Source organism: Canis lupus, chromosome 13, assembly GCF_048164855.1.
Source record: "Canis lupus baileyi chromosome 13, mCanLup2.hap1, whole genome shotgun sequence".
In the NCBI taxonomy this organism is placed as follows: Eukaryota; Metazoa; Chordata; class Mammalia; order Carnivora; family Canidae; genus Canis; species Canis lupus.
The window spans coordinates 57433261-57452576 of record NC_132850.1 but is presented as its reverse complement, the minus strand read 5'-3'; the positions used below and the strand labels follow the sequence as shown (position 1 = coordinate 57452576).

Here is a 19316-nt window from a genome sequence, read left to right as displayed (position 1 = left end):
TCCTTCTGTTTGTGACATCAAGTTTAATACATTTACTTTCCTCATATTACAAAATTTTTCTAGCATTAATGAGAAAAGATGGGAGAGAAAAATTTCCAGCACTCAAAATACAGTGAGTGTTTACATTACCAAAGCACTCAATATAAAAAGCACCTCTACACACACACACACACACACACACACACACACAATTTAATACATTTCAAACTTTTAGAAGATTGTTTTTAACCAGCCAGGTAAGGATGGGAAAACATTCACATTTCAAGGTACTTTCTCTTTAAGATAACAATAAGCAACCGTGGAGTTTGCATTAGTAATAACCAAATGAATATCAAAGTTAACGCAGCTGGCACTTAACAATGTTCAAAATGTTTGGTAGCTTTCTCCAGGTTTACTTTTTCTATAAAGGTTTGGTGGGGGGGGGGGGGGGGGGAATGTGCTGCTTTCCGATTATCAATAAAGCTTTCATGTTGTGGCGTTAATAGTAACCGGCCCACTTCTGAATCAGGCCAAGTTCTATGCTAGGTCAGTTTTTATTCTACACAACTGGCAGGAGAAGAGGAAAGTTTAACAGTTCATTTATTTGGAACAATCCACATGCTTTCACAGTGGAGGTTTTGTCTCTTCCAGTCTTGTTTGGTGACCACCACCTCCAACTGATAGTAGGTTTCAAGTCATTGCTGTTCTAACTAATGAACCGAAGGCACCGCTCACACCGTCTCTAATTTCCACTAACGGCCTATGACATCATTTTCTGACCCGCCTTGCTAGGTTCTAATATTCTCCACTTGCCTTGCTAGGTTCTAATATTCTCAGCCTATGTGATTTCATTTGGCGCTACAGACACTGAAAGGAACTGAAATATCTCACTGAAATCTGCTTTTCTGTCACACTACCACTGAAAATGTGCATTTTCACATGCAGAAGACTGATTCAACTGACAATTTTTAAACAAACAGTAGAGGAAGAAGGCCCATGGGAGGCAGTGCAATGCCCAGGACCAAGACCAAAGCAAGAAGACACTGCTTGGTTTTGATAAAATAGTCCTTTAGAATTGGCATTTTCTGAAGTATAGTGAAATGAATATTCTTATAATATTATCGAACATCTTCCACTCTTTTGGTAAATATGGTGCAACCTACGATCCCCCAGATGTGATGGCTCCACCAGGAAAAATGAAAACTCATTAACGGTACCAGGTGCCATTCTTGGGCCTTGTCCAAAGGCAGCCAGTGAAAGATTCTATTTTATTCTGTTCTCCCCACATTAAATAATAATAACAATCAACATCAGAGAAGGAGAGCATTTGGGTTTGAACAGATGGCATCCAACACCTAACAAGTGAAGCAACTCCTTCCAGCATTAGATCCTAAATGTCTGATGGTCCCACGGATCAGGAGGGCTTATTGGTCTTAAGAGGGTTGGCAGCAGGATCCCCTGCAGTCACCATCCCAATGCTTGGGAATATGTGTCATTAACCAGTCTGCAACTAAAAACAAATCAAACCACCACATTTTTATAAAATTTCACCCTCTCTAGTCCAAATCCAACATCATCAGCAATCGCTCCGCTTAAAGAGGACAAATAAACCTGAAGGTAAACGGCCCTATAAAGGTCCGCAGACTTCTCTAATGTTGACAAGCTCCTGCAACACCCAGGGGATCCGCAGGGCGCCCTTTCAGGGGTGCCCTTGACCGGGCGGCTCCGCGCTGACGCCTGCCTTGGATTTAAACTCCAAGCACCAGCCTAGCTGACCAACTTTCCTTCCCCCGACTGGCAAGCGGCGTCCCTTTCACACAAGCGGGACACCAAGTAGACACATCCCAACCTTCTACTGCGGTCAGCGGGGATTTGCCCTTCGCAGAGCCCTGCGGGTTTCCTTCCTACAGGCCCGCACACACCCAAGAACCCGAGGGGCAAGGGGGCCTCACGCCCGGGAGGGGAGGGGGGAGGAGGGAGGAGGGAGGAGAGGGGGGGAGGGAGGGGAGGGAGGAGAGGGAGGAGAGGGAGGAGAGGGAGGGCAGGGCCTGCAGCCCGCGGCAGGAGCGGGGCGCTAGGGGCCGGCGACGCCCCCACCTCGCCAGACTCCGAAGCCCCGGGGCGCGCCCGCGAGGACGCGAAGCTCCTTGGCAAAGTCCGTCCCCGGGACGCGGGGGGTGGGGGGGTCAGTCCCCGGGACACGGGGGGGAGGGGGGGTCAGTCCCCGGGACACGGGGGGGGGAGGGGGTCAGTCCCCGGGACACCGGGTGGGGGGAGACGAGGTCATTCCCCGGGACCCGGGGGCGGGGGGGGGGGGGAGACGAGGTCAGTTCCCGGGACACGGGGGGGGGGGGAAGAGGGGTCAGTCCCTGGGACACGCGTGGGGGGGCCAGTCCCCGGGACACGGAGGGGGGAGGGGGTCAGTCCGCGGGACACGGGGGGAGGGGGGTGAGTCCCCGGGACACGCGTGGGGGGCGGGGGCCAGTCCCCGGGACACGGGGGGGCGGGGGCCAGTCCCCGGGACACGGGGGGGAGGGGGCCAGTCCCCGGGACGGGGGGGGGGCAGTCCCCGGGACACGGGGGGTAGGGGGGGGTCAGTCCCCGGGACACGCGTGGGGGGGAGGGGGTCAGTCCGCGGGACACGGAGGGGAGGAGACGGGGCCAGTCCCCGGGACACGGGGGGGGGGGGGGAGGGGGTCAGTCCCCAGGACACGGGGTGGGGGGAGACGAGGTCAGTTCCCGGGACACGGGGTGGGGGGAAGAGGGGTCAGTCCCCGGGACACGGGGGGGGGGGAGACGAGGTCAGTTCCCGGGACACGGGGTGGGGGGAAGAGGGGTCAGTCCCCGGGACACGGGGGGGGGGGGGGAGACGAGGTCAGTCTCCGGGACACGGGGGGTGGGGGGGGTGGGAGGGGTGGGGGGGTCAGTCCCCGGGACACGGGGTGGGGGGAGACGAGGTCAGTCCCCGGGACACGGGGTGGGGGGAGACGAGGTCAGTTCCCGGGACACGGGGTGGGGGGAAGAGGGGTCAGTCCCCGGGACACGCGTGGGGGGAGGGGGCCAGTCCCGGGGGGGGGCAGCGGCGGGGAGCGCCGGGAGGGCCGGGGCCGGGGGCGGGGTCGGAGGCGGGGGCGGGGGCGGGGGCGCGGGCCGGGCCTCACCTGCGGGGTCCTGTCGGCGGGGTTCTTCATCACCGCCTGGCGGAAGCTGTTATCCACGTAGGACGCCATGTCCCCCGTGGGCCGGGCCGGGCCGGGCCGGGGCCGCTCCGCACGCCCGTCCGCCTCCCGGCCCCCGCCCTGCGCGCTCCGCCCGAGGCCCGGCGGCCAAACCGCGGCGGCGGCGGGGCCTCGGGGGGGCGAGGGGGTCCCCGCGGGCGCTCGGCGCCGGGAGCTGCGCCGCCTCCGCCTCCGCCTCCGCCTCCGCCTCCGCCTCCTCCTCCGCGCGGCGGGCGAGGGCTTCCCGGCGCGCCGCTCCCTCGGGGCCTGGCTCCCGGGCCCGCGGGCCGCAGTCGGGTCGGCGAGGCGCGGGCGGCGGGTCCGCGGGAGAGGCTGCGGCGCTCGGGCCGGTGGCCGCTGGGGCTCGCTCGCCGCGGGGGTCCCGCCGGGGTCTCCGGGTCCCCGCGCCGCGGGGTCAGTCAGGTCCGGCGCCCGCCGCCGCTCCTAGTCTCCGGCTACGGGGCTCGGCCGCGCCTCCCGACTGCTGCTGCATCCCCCCGGGCCGCCCCTGCCGCTCGCGCCGCCGCCGGGGGCTCGGCCGCCCGCCCCCATCCGCGCGCCCGAGCGGAGCGGCCCGAGCACCGCCCGCGCTGAGCCCCGGCCCGGGGGCTCCCGGCAACTTTGCTCCCGGCCTGCGGGGGGGGCGGTCGGACTCCGGGCGGCGGGCGGCCGAGGGCCGAGGGCCGAGGGCGGAGAGCCGAGAGCCGCGCACGGCCGCCTCGCACACGGCGACTGGGAAGCGGCGACTCCCCCTCCGCTTCCTCCGCCTCTTCCTCCTCCTGCGCCTTCTCCGGCCGCCCGAGCCGCTCCTCAGGGAGGAAGCGGCCTCCGGGGCTTGTTGCTTTGTGCTGCAACCATGGTGAGGCGTGAGTGGCAGGGCGGGGGCCAGTGGGGCGGCGCCACGTCACGGGGGGCGGGGCGTCCCGGCGCTCGGCCCCGCCCGCGCCCGCCGCCCGCGCCCGCCGCCCGCGCCCGCCGCCCGCCGGCCGCGCCCTCCCCCGCGAGCCGCACCTCGCGTCGCCGCCAGGTGAGCCGGACGCCCGGGCCGCGAGGGGTCGCCGCGCCGCCCCCGCCCCCGCCCCCGCCCCGCCCCGCCCCCGGACCCCGCCCGGCCCGGCGGCCGCTCCCTCCCCGGAGGTGAGGGGAGGGAGGTGACCCGGGGGCACCGGCCCGGCTGCGGGCTGATCCCGGGGGTCGGCGCTCCGGCCTCGGTGTGCAGCTCGCGGCCGGGAAAGCTGCCCGCTCCGGCCTCCCGTGCCCACCGCCCCCCTGGGACACCTCAGTGACCGCAGACTAAGGGCGTGGAGAAGTGCCAGCTTCCCCACGAGCCCCAGCGCCGCCCGCCGGGCCTGGCCGGACTCCGAGGCCCTCAGTCTGAGCCCCCGAGGCCCGGCCTGCGGCAGGATCAGAGGCGCTGCCGGCCGGGGCTGCATCCGGGCAGAGCGCCCCTCCTTGTGCAGACCCCAGATGTCCACGCCACCCGCCACCCGCCACCCGCCACCCGCCACCCGCTCGGGGCAGAGACACCCTCCCCTCCTGCTGCTTCGGGTCCCCTCCGCCTCCCTTCCCGTGCCAGGTCCAGGTGTGAAGGTCGGCCAAGCCCGGGGACAGCTCGGCTGCTCTGGTCCTAGGGTTTTATTTTTATCTGCCTCGTCTCCCTCCTGCCCCCCCCCCTCCCAATAAGTTCATGTTTTGATGTCTATGTGGATGCTATACTTAGAGGAGGGTTGTTACACTGATGGCCTACTCTATTGAACTGTTCTTCAAATTTTCCAACATACTTTTTTAACATCTAGTTTATTTTAGACACTTAGGATGCATTGCTTGTGAGCAAACATTTTGGGATCCTTAAGTCACCTTTGCGTCAATAAACAGATTGTGTGGCTTCCTAGAAAACTGACTGCCCAACCTGTGAAACTGGACCTCTAGACCCTTCTGTATTACTGTTACTGAAACTGCTTCCCCACATTTTTTTTCACTGCTTCGTTGAGCCCCAGCAGACCACCACACTGAAAGCAAAGGGACGTGAATAAATACAGCTCTGTAAAGAGAGAAGAAGAAGAAAAGAAGGAGGAAGAGGAGGAGGAGGAGAAGGAGAAGAAAATCAAATCCAGTGAAGTGAAAAAATATACCTGACATCTCCATCTGGTGTCTAATAGATATCTCAGAAATAACGTTTGCAAACCAGAGTCTTGATATCCTACCCAAAAAGTGCCCCACCCACAGCCTTCCTCATTCCAGTTAATGCTGTCTACACCATTGCCATTGCTCAGTTGAAAACTTTGGAGTCTTTCTTGAGTCCTTCCTTTCCATTACACCCCACAAGTGTCACTAATCTGTCAGCTGAACCTTCAAAGCACCATATCTGGAATCTACCCTCTATCTACTACCTCTACTGCCATGGCCTTTGTCCAAGCCAGCATCACCCTTTGCCTGCACTTTGCAATTACCCCCTACCTGGTCTCCCTCTTTTTGTCCTTGCCTCCAGCAGTCTACTTTGAATACAGCAGCCAGAGTGAGTCTTTTCACTTTAGCTCAAATTACTCATCAGCTAAGAAAAACAAAAAAAAAATTCATTAGCTCATCTCATGTGAGGTAAAAACCAAAGTCCTTACCATAGTCTAAATGACCTATGGACCTTGTTCCCTCCACTGCTTATCTCTCTGACGTCATCTCCTGCTCCTCTACCCCCACCTTATTTTCCTAGCCACACTGGAGATGGAGATGCTGTTTCTGAACGCATGAAGATGCTACATAATGAACAAGTTCCAGTCTCATGGCCTTCTCACCACCTGAATTACCTCCCTGCTCCCCCAGGCCCCCAAAAAACAAAAACAAAACCTCTCCTCCTTCATATCTTTATTCAAATGTCATTTTCCCTATAACTTCATATGCCCTGTTCTCTTCCTTGCTTTCTTTACCATCTATTTTATTTGTTTTTTTCCTCATCCTGTTTACAGATGAGGAAACTGAGACTAAAATAGGTGACCTGACTTGCCCTAGTTTCAGGCCTGCCTTTAACTTCGGAAGGGTCTGGGGTTAGCTAATGATGGAGATCCATATACCTATTAAAAAATACTGACAACTATACACTAACTGGAACATAGTGCTGCAGGGATTAGTGGTTTCTGGCCTGAAACTCACACTCCATTTTCTTCCCATCCCATACCACAAAGAGGCTCATGCACATGAGGACACCCTGGCCTGCACATCCAAACTGCATCATACTCCTTGCAGAAGGCACCTCTCAGCCATTCTTCTAGCCCTGCCCCAGCTTTGGAGGATCAGGCCAGAAAGCCGCAGAGCAGTAAGTTCCAGGTTCTGGGTGCTCAAAGAGTATGGAACCCCTTGTCCCATGACGAAGTGTGAAGCTAGTGCAGAGTCCTTCGGAGCATGGGCAGTAGGCAGGAAGCCCCATCACCTGGATCTCACAGCCATAAAGTTGTGAATTCCAGCTATAAAACCAGCTCTTTTTTTTTTTTTTTTTTTTTTTCTGAGTGCTGCACTGTGATACTGAACTGTACCAGTGACCTCGGGTAAGGTATAGTAGTAGGTCTTCTCCACCGCCAGAATGACTCACTGTCAACTTCTACAGTATCATTTAACTTCAATTACAGCTAATGTTCCCACTATTTAAAATCTACTTCTCTACGTATGTCAATAATGCTTATCACCATTCGGCATCTAGGACATCTGATACTTGGCATGCATTGCTCTTTCAGTATCATTTGAGCACCAACAGCAGGTTAGGTATAACATGGATGACAGAACTGGACACAAATCTGCCTATTTGCCAGATAGTCTAAACTGTGTCAACCAACCATAATCAAAGTAAGCCATCTATTATGCTGCCTCATAAAGGCGAGTATAAAAATGAGACTTTCTTTGTTCTGTCTCCACAATATCATATTATCCAGAAATCATTAGAGGATAAACAGAGACAGAGCACTAAGTTTTAAATCAGAAATGCATTTTGAGTTCTGGCCTTAATATCATTTTACTTGTAACCTAAAAATCTCTTTCTTTCCAACTGTAAAATCTAGTACATCCCTACCTATATTAACATATCATGTAGGTTAGGTATTTTTTTTTTTTTGAAGGTTAGGTATTTTAGAGTCATTTTAAAGTGAATTAAAATAATTTTTAAAAATTCTTGTGACTCCAGCTATGACCTAAGGCTAAGGATTGATCTATCTATATTTATATTATTATCTATTGACTAGTTGATTGAGACAGAGAAGTCACTTTGTTAAAACACACACACACACACACACACACACACACATACACACACACATTGAGCATCACTGTTCAGTCAATAAATGTTTCTTGGGTGCTGTATGCCAAGTGCTGATTTTGATGCTTGGAATACCAATGGAATAAGACAAGCATGGTCCCTTCCCTGGCCTTGTGGGAACTTGTTCTATGTACGAGCCACTTGGTTAATTTACTCATCTTACACAGGAGAAAGGTGAGGGTGATTGAAAAGATCCAGGAAGCTTCCCTGCTCTGTTAAGACAAGAATTTCCTCTGGTTACCGTTTTCTCTGGTTGTTAAAACTCTCTGAACAGAAGGTTCAGAGCAGAGAGAAGTTGAATTCTATTAATGACATTCCTCACATACTTCCCCCTCCCCCCAAAACATTTTTTAATATTGTTTTACAGTTACTTCTACCCCTGACATCAAGTCAGTGAGAATCTCAGGAGAGTGGAAGGCTGTAGCTTAGACATTGTATCATTCTCAGTCAGCACACTCCACTAGGAAATACTGGATTCACCTGCAAATAGCATTCCAGAAGAGTCCCTGGTGGGGCGTGCAGTGACAGACATCCAGGGAACGATGCAATGTGTTGGTAGGATGGAGCTCACAAAACAAGTTAGGTGAAGCATATCAAAAGCACAATTAGAATCAGAGTCTTAGATTTGATTTTACAGGAATTCTAATAAATACAGATTTGACAATGCTGCCACATGAGTAAGAAAAATACTAATGTAAATGTCACATGGATGTTTAGATATTTTGGAACTGGTTCTATGAAAAGAAACCCATTTTTTCCCCTAATTTAACATCATTATCACGGTGGGTCTGCCTTGAACATAAAATTAAATATACATATAAAAAAAAATCTTCAGGCTAACAAAACTGTTCTATCTGGTTACACTATTATATCCTTCATACTGACATAACTACTTTCTTCCATTGATTTGTTTGCATTTCAAATATTAGGCTAGTGGGAGAAAACAACCCTCTTTATTTCCTTATTATGAGAAAGCTGATGCTGACATTTCTGAAAGGAAATGCATTGTTAAACTTTGGATCCACCGTCGATTCCTTCTATTGTTGACTGATGTTTGGCATTTATTTTTATGAATTGCCCTGTAGAACTATAGTCCACAATCAGTCCACCCATTTAAAGGGGATTAGGTAAGATATACAGATTTTTTTTTATATTGAAAATAGGTAGAATTAAAGACTTCACTTTTAAACCTAACAATGTAAATGCCACTACATAATCAATGAGTACTTGATGCATAGATTTTAAAAGCCCATACCGGGTATCATGAATGCTCAAGGTAACAATTCAAAGAGAAAAAGACCTTTGATTTCAAACATGCAAAGTTAACCCAGTGAGATTATTCTATCATAACAGTATCAGGGAGCATCATATAAAATTGTATCTGGGTTTCTCTAGTTATGGTAAGGTGATTACACACAACTGAAATTACATCCACAAGCAAAGTGGCACGCAGTGCAGAATTTGTAAATGTGTTCTACAGAAGAGCAGCTACAATTATTACCAGCTCTGGTCTCTGAGTGGTATCCAAGGGTAAATGCAAGTGTGCTATAGTACCAATGTCTACGTAAGACTCAAAATCACACAAGGTCATTTGAGCAAAAAAAGCAGCACTCTTGATCAGCTCTGATTTTTTTAAATGCCAACACTCATTCGTGATTCTTCTGAAGTCATTATTATTTAATATTTGTTAAATCCAAGACTAGTGTTAGGCACCATATGTACATAAACAGAGACAAAGTGCCTATGCGTTGAGCCTACAAATCTAAATTAGGCAAAGGAAGTGAAGGGCAAACAAGGGCGTGGGAAACACGCACTGAGGGCCTGTTTAGAAAATGAGGCTATTTTGTTATGTTGTTATTTTAGTTTTAACTATTAGAAGATCCATTATGTTGCAACACAAAAATTTAAAGGAGGGAAGTCGAAGGAAAAAGCACATTCCCCCTCTGTGGGAGTTTATGGAGGAAACCTTAAATATAAAATGGCAAAATGCATTGAGTTAGAGACCTAATGGAAGAAAGTACAAAGAAATAGCAAGAAGAGAAACTCTGAATATAGGATGAGCTACTATGATACAGGGACCAGGTAAAGATAATGCATGAGACATGGCTCAGAAAGAAATAGAACCATCCAAGCCCTTGAGAGGCAAATCACAATCGGTCCTGGCCATCTTCAGGGTTTTTCTTACATTTAACATTTTACTTATCATATAACATAAATATGACCAGTGATAGGTACTGGTAGTACGGTTAAAATAGAGTTCAGTTCCACCCTATGCTTATCTCACCTACAAGGAATGAGCCCGTGGCATCGTAGCTGTCTGTAAGAATCCAGAGGTAATTAAATCAAGTTAAAGACCAACATAAACCCACAGTACTCCACCCCAACCTGGTGAGGTGCCTCACAAACAGGTCTATTGACACAGAAGAAATAGCATAGAAGTGATTGAATTTACAGAACTTTATTCACATTGCTGCAGGAAAAAACATAATCTGTATTTTTAGTGGAGTCAATAAACACAGGTTTATAAAGGCACAGTGGAATATATGATATAAGTAATATAGTGGGGAAAACCTTGCAATCTAATAGGAGGCAGCCCTGAATTTGAAAGCCTATTCTGATATGCATGAGCTTTGTGACCCTGAAGACAGAATTTAACCTCTCTGGCCTGAGTTTCTACCTTTGTAAAATGTAGTTAGTAATATGACAGTGACTCAAAACAGGATTTATAAAAGTAAATCCCCTTTCTCATCTCTCCCTTCTCCCTAAAAGGAATAGCGTTAGTGAAAGAATCTTTTTTTTTTTTTTTTTTTTTAGTGAAAGAATCTTATAATGGCCCTTCAAGTCTCTAGGAAAGAAAGATTTTAGGTTAATAATATATTGACCTCTCTAACTTTATAGATAGAATTTTGAACTTAGAGAACTATAATAAGCTTTAATTATTTTTTTTAATTTTTATTTATTTATGATAGTCACAGAGAGAGAAGGAGAGAGGGGCAGAGACATAGGCAGAGGGAGAAGCAGGCTCCATGCACCAGGAGCCCGATGTGGGATTCGATCCTGGGTCTCCAGGAACGTGCCCTGGGCCAAAGGCAGGCGCCAAACCGCTGCGCCACCCAGGGATCCCGCTTTAATTATTTTAAATAGTCCAAAGCCTCAAAGGTAAATAATTTTCCAGCTGGACCAGCTATTCCCAGCTGTGGAGTATCAGCATCTTCTCGGTGCTGAGTGTACTGGCCAGCTGGCCAGAGCTAGCAATACCCGGGAAGCCTCCAGGGTTCCACACGGCACAACTGGAGCTGCTTCCCAGAGGTGCCAAACCTGGGTCTCACAGCATCTCTGCCTTTATCAAATAAATGAAAAACTAGAACTTACTCATTCAAATATTAACTCTATTGCCAGGTTTATGTCCATTTCAAAAAGCCAGGGATAGTTGCAATCTGCTAATATGTGTGCTGTTTCATTTTTTAAGTGTCAGAATTATTGATTCCAAATATTAATATTTGGAATTGTCTAAATCTACACATATTACTCAAAAGACAATCTGAAAAAAAGGTGCAATAAAATCAAACCAGAGACCTAATTTAATTACATACAAAGATAATATCTATGGTGGAATGCTTGTGATATTTGCAACTCCCAGGTTTTTAACCAATTTTAAAACCAAATCAATCTGTGCCTTACCTGGGCCCACCAGGGACCAAAGAATAATGCTCCTGGAGCCTCGCAATGCCCTCCACCCAAGATTAACTACAGTGTTACAATCTGAAAAACAAGTGGAATCTATACAATATTACCTGAAGCATCCTCCCTCCTCCTCATTTATCTTTATGGTGATCAAAAATTTTTGAGGATAAGCTGTCTGCAATCTAACACAACTTCCATCAGGAACTATGAGAACTTTGTGAACACAAAAGCACCGCTGAATTTCCAGAATGAATGGTAGCAGCAGCATTGGCACTAGGTCCCAGGACAACTGGCTTTCTCCCAATACACTACAAGAGATCTCCAAGGAGATCTCCAAGGAGAGCCTGTATAGCTCCTTTGACTGGTTAGAGCATCTGCAGTCAGCGTGACTATATCAGACCCAAAGTTAGCTGAGGCTCTCTGTCTCTTTCCTGGTACCTGCCAAGAGTAGAGAATACTTTCCTTTAGCCAAGACATTCTTCGACTCTCCTTTTAAACACAATAAGATGGAAATTGGAAAAAATAAAGACTTTCTGAAGGGGTTTCAATTCTCCCCTTCCTTCCATCAAACAAAGTGCCAGGTATTGTCTGGGCCATCCAGTTGTCCCTGCCTGATTTCTGTCCTTGCCCTGAAGTGGGGTTCTTCTGAAGGGCCCTGGCTCCAGATTGGGGCCCACTCATGCAAAGCTGGAGATGGACTAAGCTAATGTGGTAATCTTTGTGAACAAGGCCAGACAACCATTGGTAGTGGGGAGCGATGGAGAGGGAGGATAGGAGTTCTGACCACTTTTCCTACTTCCCTCCAGAAAGAAACGGTGAGTCCATGGTGATATCCAGCCACAACTCCCATGCTTCATTTGGGAGATATTTGAAACATACCAAAAATTGCAGCAGACACGGTTTCTGAACAAAGAGCTTTTAGCGGGGAATTCCAGATGTTATATATTCTTCCTTACGTACCGCTTATCTTTGGAAGGGAGCATTGAGACCTGGGTATGTTTTGTGCAAGAAAAATTATTAGTGAGTGAATCTCATCTTTTCTTGTGCAAATCAGTAGTGATACCAAATAATGCTAAGACCCTTAAGAACCATGAAGTTTTTTCTGGGATCCCTGGGTGGCGCAGCGGTTTAGCGCCTGCCTTTGGCCCAGGGCGCGATCCTGGAGACCCGGGATCGAATCCCATATCGGGCTCCTGGTGCATGGAGCCTGCTTCTCCCTCTGCCTATGTCTCTGCCTCTCTCTCTCTCTCTCTCTGTGTGTGACTATCAAAAATAAATAAAAATTTTAAAAAAAAGTTTTTTTTCCAAGGCATTCCCACGATAAGCTCCTGGCAATTCATTTATGTGACTAATAATAATAGCTGATAAGTATTGAGTGCTCAGTATATGCCACGCACTGTTCTATGTCCTCCAGATGTACTGCCTTAATTAATCTTCCAACAACTCTATGAGGTGGATACTATTACCATACATATTTTACAATTCCAGGGAACAGAGATTTGATGAGGTCCGAGAGCCAGGATCTACACACATGCTCTCTGGTGCCAAATTATATGTGTTAAGTCTTCATCATGGAGGTTCTCAGGTCTCCCTTGACTTATTTCTTAAACTTGGAGCTTCGATCAAGTGACAGAACTAACCATTGGTTGAAAATTAAGGTGACTTTTAATCCTCAGCCCTATTTTCTCTATCTTCTGTCCCTGAGAAATGTGACACTTCCTGAGACATGTGTGATTATACTAAACCTGAATCCCAACCTAGACAGTACCCCAGACCTCCTGGCTTGCCCACAGAACATCTACACATGGGTACACACAGACACCTTAAAGTCAGCATGTCCAACCAAGACAAATGAAGTACCTAGGGATAAATCTAACGAGACACATACAATAGCTGTACTCAGAAAACTATAAAATACTGATACAAGAAATCAAAAATGTCCAATTAAAGTGGAAAAGCATGCCACATTCACAAATTAGAAGACCTGATGTTAAGATGCTGACTGCCCCCAATTTGATTTATTGAGTCAGTGCCATCCCACTCCAAATCCCAGCAAGCTACATATTGACAATCTGACTCTAAATTCATGTGAAAAGGTAAAAACACTTCGGATAAAAAAGAACAAAGTTGAAGGACTCACACTACCCAATTTCAAGGCTTACTATAAAACCACATTCAAGACAGTTTGGTAATGGCAAAAGAATGGAAACCAATGGAACAGAATAGAAAGGCCAGAAATAGACCTACAAAAATATAGTCAGCTGATTTTTGACAGAGACACAAAGGTAATTCAAAGGAGCAAGGAGGGTTTCTAACAAATGGTACCGGAACAATTCGACATCCAGCAAAGTCAGCATGTTCAAATCTGAACTCAACATCTTTTCTTCCAAAATCTTTCCAAATATTCTTGTATCTTGGAGAATGACACTATCAACCACCCAGTTGCTCAGGCTAAAAATAAACAAACCTTTGACCCACTGTCTCACTTTCTGCCTGAGTTCAATCACTTATTAAATTACGTTGAATCATAGGGATGCCTGGGTGGCTCAGTGGTTGAGTGTCTCCCTTTGGCTCAGGTTGTGATCCCAGGGTTGAGGTCGAGTCCTGTTTGGGACTCCCTGCTCAGTAGGGAGCCTGCTTCTCCCTCTGCCTGTGTCTCTGCCTCTCTCTCTCTCTCTTTCTCTCTCTCTCATGAATAAATAAATAAAATCTTTTAATAAATAAATAGATAAATAAATCATGTTGAATCACACATCTAATCCTTCCTGCCCTTCTATTGCCATTGACCTAGCGTAGGTACTCTTTCCCCTAAACCTTGTCTCTTGCCTTCAATCCCCCCAAAATGCCTCTTAAGGAGGAGCATGGCTGAAAATGGCAGAGGGAACCATTGCCTCCCTGAGCACCATTTGCAAAAGTGGTACCTTTTCAAAATCTTTTAAAAGAGCATGTTGACATAATTGTTTTTATGATTATAATGAAAAGACATTACATTTGGTCTTGTTGAAAGAAGGGCCATAAGTTGTAGAGAGAATGCAGGCAAAGGGTAAAACCTCTTTATCCCGCCAGGTGTCTGCAAAGTGTAGACTCCACCCCGTGGCGGGTACCTGGCCAGCACTTGGCCCTTACTCCTGGCTGCCTCCCTTCCTGTTAGAAACTGCCTGGGCTTTTGCACAGGGTGATATTTTTAAAAATCATATCTATCATGTAATTCCAAAGCTTCAGTGGCTTTCCAACTCACTCCAAAGTACAAGCCTCTCTGTACAATATCCAAGAGGCCCTGAGTGTTCCGGCCCAGGTATACCTATCCAGCCGTCTCTACCCGTAGAACTTCTACTCCAGTCATTCCTAACAATTGATCCTCTGAGGATTTGCTAAACTCTCTAACTCCTTAATGCCATGCACAAGCTCCCCTTGCCTAGAATTCTCGTTTCCAAGGTTCACCTGTGAAATTCCTACTCCTTTCAGACCTGCCTACGCACAGGTCTGTGGGCAGGTGGTGTTACATACTGGATGGAGCAAGAGACCAAGCGTGACACTTGAGTTCTAATCTAGACTCTGTCTTGCCACATACCAGCTGCTTGTCCAGAGGCAACTCCCATACCGCCTCCTGTGAGCCTCAGGCCTGATTTACACTGGAGGCAATATTATCTGGATAACATATGGGAAACACCTGGGAAGGGAGTCCGTGGAAATGGCAAAAATGTTCTAGCTGGGTAGATTTAACATTTTTTACTCAAGATTTGTATTGATCTGTCCAGGCACCTTCCCTGTTAGTAATTTGTATCGTCTTCTGGCAACCGTCCCTATACCTTCATAAGGACAGTTATTATATTTAGGACTTGCATGGTATATGACCACTGTCATTATTATTGTTGTTGTTACTATTATTACTTATTGTAACATTATTCCCTGATTCTTCATCTCTTCCCTCCCTTATCAGGTCAGTTAGGATTCTTACTCCATGCTCCCATAGCAGCATATATATACATTATTATAATGCTTTTTACATTACACTTTAATTGTGTCAAATGTCTGCCTCTCCAATGGACTCTGAACTCCTTGAGGACAGGGCCATTGTATTTTTATTTCTGTACGTTCCAAGCTAACAATAAAGGCAGAAAATATGTTTTATTGATTAGGAAAGTATAAGAAATATACTTTGATTCCTAACAGGTTCTGAGCTGCTGGAAAGCTGATGTTGTAAAAGAAATTCATCAAAAGAATACCAGTTAGTTGGCTTTCAAAGGGTTGGACTCTCTCAGAAAGCAATTGGCACTTGACCAATAACTTCTAGGCTCAATTGAACTCCGGTCTTTGTAAGCTTATTTGTGTGTGTGCCTAAATTCATTTATCTAGTCTATAATGATCTTTAAAAATGTAGATTTTTTTGATGGAACTAATAAATCAAAGCTGTGGTTTCCCAAGTATCTTACAGCTTCATATAATATCAACTATGTTTCTTTTGATACTTGGCATTCCAGTTTTAGTGATTATGTGCTTTTTCCCTCTATAGAAAAGTTGAAAATATAGTACATATTATACCACCTTTTTTTCATATTTGCATTCTCTCTCTGTCTCTATGTACATATATAATACACACACTTTTACAATTTTTTTCTAAACCGTTTAAAAGTTACAAACACCATGACACTAAACCCCTAAATATTTTAGCATGTACTTCGTACTGATGAGAACATTCCTATATAATCACAATACCAGTATAATTCCTAAGCAATTCATATCAATAATATCTAAAACTCAGTCTGCATTCAAAGTCACTCAACTGTCCCTAACATACCTTTTATTGTTGTCTATGACTGCAATCGGTATTATACATTTCATTTGGTTTCTTTTCACCTTTCAAGGAAGGAAAAAGGAGCAACAGTGGCCTCATCTTTGTGAACTGAGTGAGCAGAGAAATTAGACTTCTTACCATATTGGGATTCATGCTAGAGATGGTTCATAGGGACTCCAGCACTTACATAGGAAGTGCTGAGTAACCAAACAGACTAAACACATATTTAGGGCACCACCACAGCAAGGGCATTTTTTTAAAAAAGATTTCTAAAAAGATTCAAAATAAAGGAAGGAAAGAAGGAAAAAAAGAGAAGGAAAAGAGGGAGAAAGGAAAGAGGAAAAAGCATCAAGAAGCTCATTAAAGGAAAAATCAGAATTTGTTGGACTCTCTTACAAATTATTGTTTTATTTTAGAATCCCATGTAGGGTGGGGCATCATTTTTTATCTTTCTTTCTCTCTCTCTCTCTCTTTTTTTTTTAAGCACTGAAGATTTCTAAGGCTCTGTATCCAGGCCTGGTTGGCTGTGACGGGGCCTGTAGAAAGACAGGCCAGCATGATTTTGGGACACCTAACCCAACCAGGAAAAAACTGTGTGCTGTTACTGTGATGTGAGTCATCTTTTCTTCTTCAAGGACCACAATGTGAGGATGATATCAGCCCAAAAAAGTTAAAATGTAGCTTTTATTTTTCAACTAAATATAATTTCTTACATAACAGGATGGTGGTGGATCCTACTCTATGCAGGATGATCTCAGCCCTGTTTAACACTCAGGTGTCCAACATTGTTCTGGTTTCCATGAGGAAGCTTTGTAACACAAAATACATTTGATGGCTTTGCCCTACATAGTATATCCAAACTAAATGATGCTCTACACTCCATAGAGAGAGTCCACTAAACTTTTCTAATTATACCTCTCTTCTAAGCGTACCACCTTATTTCACACAAAGAGATCATTCATACTCATTTGCATTCTCAAGTTTGTATGCAGCCAACTAATTCAAAAATCCCCACCTGTACACAGAACCTGGTCCTCCTTCTTCAACCAAGTAGCTTTGAGTAACTGCCACCATTTTCTTAAATCAAAATACCATACTGGTCAACTAATATTCGATAAAGGAGGAAAGACTATCCATTGGAAGAAAGACAGTCTCTTCAATAAATGGTGCTGGGAAAATTGGACATCCACATGCAGAAGAATGAAACTAGACCACTCTCTTTCACCATACACAAAGATAAACTCAAAATGGATGAAAGATCTAAATGTGAGACAAGATTCCATCAAAATCCTAGAGGAGAACACAGGCAACACCCTTTTTGAACTCGGCCATAGTAACTTCTTGCAAGATACATCCACGAAGGCAAAAGAAACAAAAGCAAAAATGAACTATTGGGACTTCATCAAGATAAGAAGCTTTTGCACAGCAAAGGATACAGTCAACAAAACTCAAAGACAACCTACAGAATGGGAGAAGATATTTGCAAATGACATATCAGATAAAGGGCTAGTTTCCAAGATCTATAAAGAACTTATTAAACTCAACACCAAAGAAACAAACAATCCAATCATGAAATGGGCAAAAGACATGAACAGAAATCTCACAGAGGAAGACATAGACATGGCCAACATGCACATGAGAAAATGCTCTGCATCACTTGCCATCAGGGAAATACAAATCAAAACCACAATGAGATACCACCTCACACCAGTGAGAATGGGGAAAATTAACAAGGCCGGAAACAACAAATGTTGGAGAGGATGCGGAGAAAAGGGAACCCTCTTACACTGTTGGTGGGAATGTGACCTGGTGCAGCCACTCTGGAAAACTGTGTGGAGGTTCCTCAAAGAGTTAAAAATAGACCTGCCCTACGACCCAGCAATTGCACTGTTGGGGATTTACCCCAAAGATACAAATGCAATGAAACGCCGGGACACCTGCACCCCGATGTTTATAGCAGCAATGGCCACGATAGCCAAACTGTGGAAGGAGCCTCGGTGTCCAACGAAAGATGAATGGATAAAGAAGATGTGGTTTATGTATACAATGGAATATTACTCAGCTATTAGAAATGACAAATACCCACCATTTGCTTCAACGTGGATGGAACTGGAGGGTATTATGCTGAGTGAAGTAAGTCAGTCGGTGAAGGACAAACATTATATGTTCTCATTCATTTGGGGAATATAAATAATAGTGAAAGGGAATATAAGGGAAGGGAGAAGAAATGTGGGAAATATCAGAAAGGGAGACAGAACGTAAAGACTGCTAACTCTGGGAAACGAACTAGGGGTGGTGGAAGTGGAGAAGGGCGGGGGGTGGGAGTGAATGGGTGACGGGCACGGGGGGTTATTCTGTATGTTAGTAAATTGAACACCAATAAAAAATAAATTTAAAAAAAAAGAAAAATAAATAAAAGAAAATAAAATATTAAAAAAAAATATACCATACTAACATTTACCGTGCTTGCTTGTAACTATGTAGTTAAACTGGGGAATGTTGTCTCCTGTGGTTCCAGAAACACTTTAAAAGTAATGGAAATTATAATGCACTCTAGAGAGATTTATGAGAATATTAATTAAAATCAACTTGTCCTAGTTTTCATAGTTTTTCCAGAATTGAGAAGGATGATGAGTATAGCAAAGTGACATGTTTTCAAAATACGTCTGCACCTCAAAGCTATGATTTTAAACAAAATCCAATGAATCTTCAGAAAAGATGATTTCTAGTAGAACATAGCACTTTTACTTCAAAAATTACACAATAATTTATACTTGGGACACAGGAGGAACTAAACTGAATTAATGAAATATGAAAGAAATAAGGCAATTTCTGACAGCGTCTGAGAAATCTGTAGCATTTTTTTCTCCCAAGGCAGAGCCTATTCATAGTTCTACTTTGACATACACACTTAAGATGTATTAACATTGACAAGAGTTAAGCACACAATTTAAAGGAGAAAATTGCACCATTTTGAATCTATGTCCCAGATGATTTAATAAACACCAAAAAACTACATTTAAATAGAAATATAAATCTAACAAAATATCAAAAGCTGAGAAATTCAGCTCTGATTATGCTGTCAGGTACTAGGACAAATGAAAGGGATGACAGGGCAGCGAAATCCAGAAAGTAAATTTCATAGATAGCAAACGCTTAATCTGTTGAATTGATTATTTATTTACCGATTTATAGCCAGAATTGTTCCTGGAACTGTTTTCTGACCATGATCAGACTAATTACATACATGAAAATGCAGTTGGAAACATTTGACTGGGGTGCCCAGGTAACCCAGTCAGTTGAGCAGCCGATTCTTGATTTTGGCTCAGATCATGATCTGAGG

General features: G+C 46.0%; 1 protein-coding gene and 1 long non-coding RNA gene across 8 annotated transcripts in view; one reads left to right on the top strand and one right to left on the bottom strand.

Moving 5' to 3' along the window:
• The window catches only part of RAPGEF2 (Rap guanine nucleotide exchange factor 2), a 242043-nt gene extending 238752 nt beyond the window's left edge, over window positions 1–3291 (bottom strand). For all 7 annotated transcript variants that reach the window (XM_072773789.1, XM_072773792.1, XM_072773794.1 and 4 more), the window contains exon 1: window positions 3141–3291. In XM_072773789.1, the coding sequence (XP_072629890.1) occupies window positions 3141–3209 (69 nt within the window). In that variant the 5' untranslated portion in view covers window positions 3210–3291. The remainder of the gene's footprint in view (window positions 1–3140) is intronic.
• Window positions 3292–4163: 872 nt separating this feature from the next.
• Window positions 4164–5381, top strand: LOC140603159 (uncharacterized). Its single transcript, XR_012006213.1, has 2 exons — window positions 4164–4224; window positions 5004–5381. It is a non-coding gene; the product is annotated as an uncharacterized lncRNA (long non-coding RNA).
• The last annotated feature ends 13935 nt before the right edge of the window (window positions 5382–19316 follow it).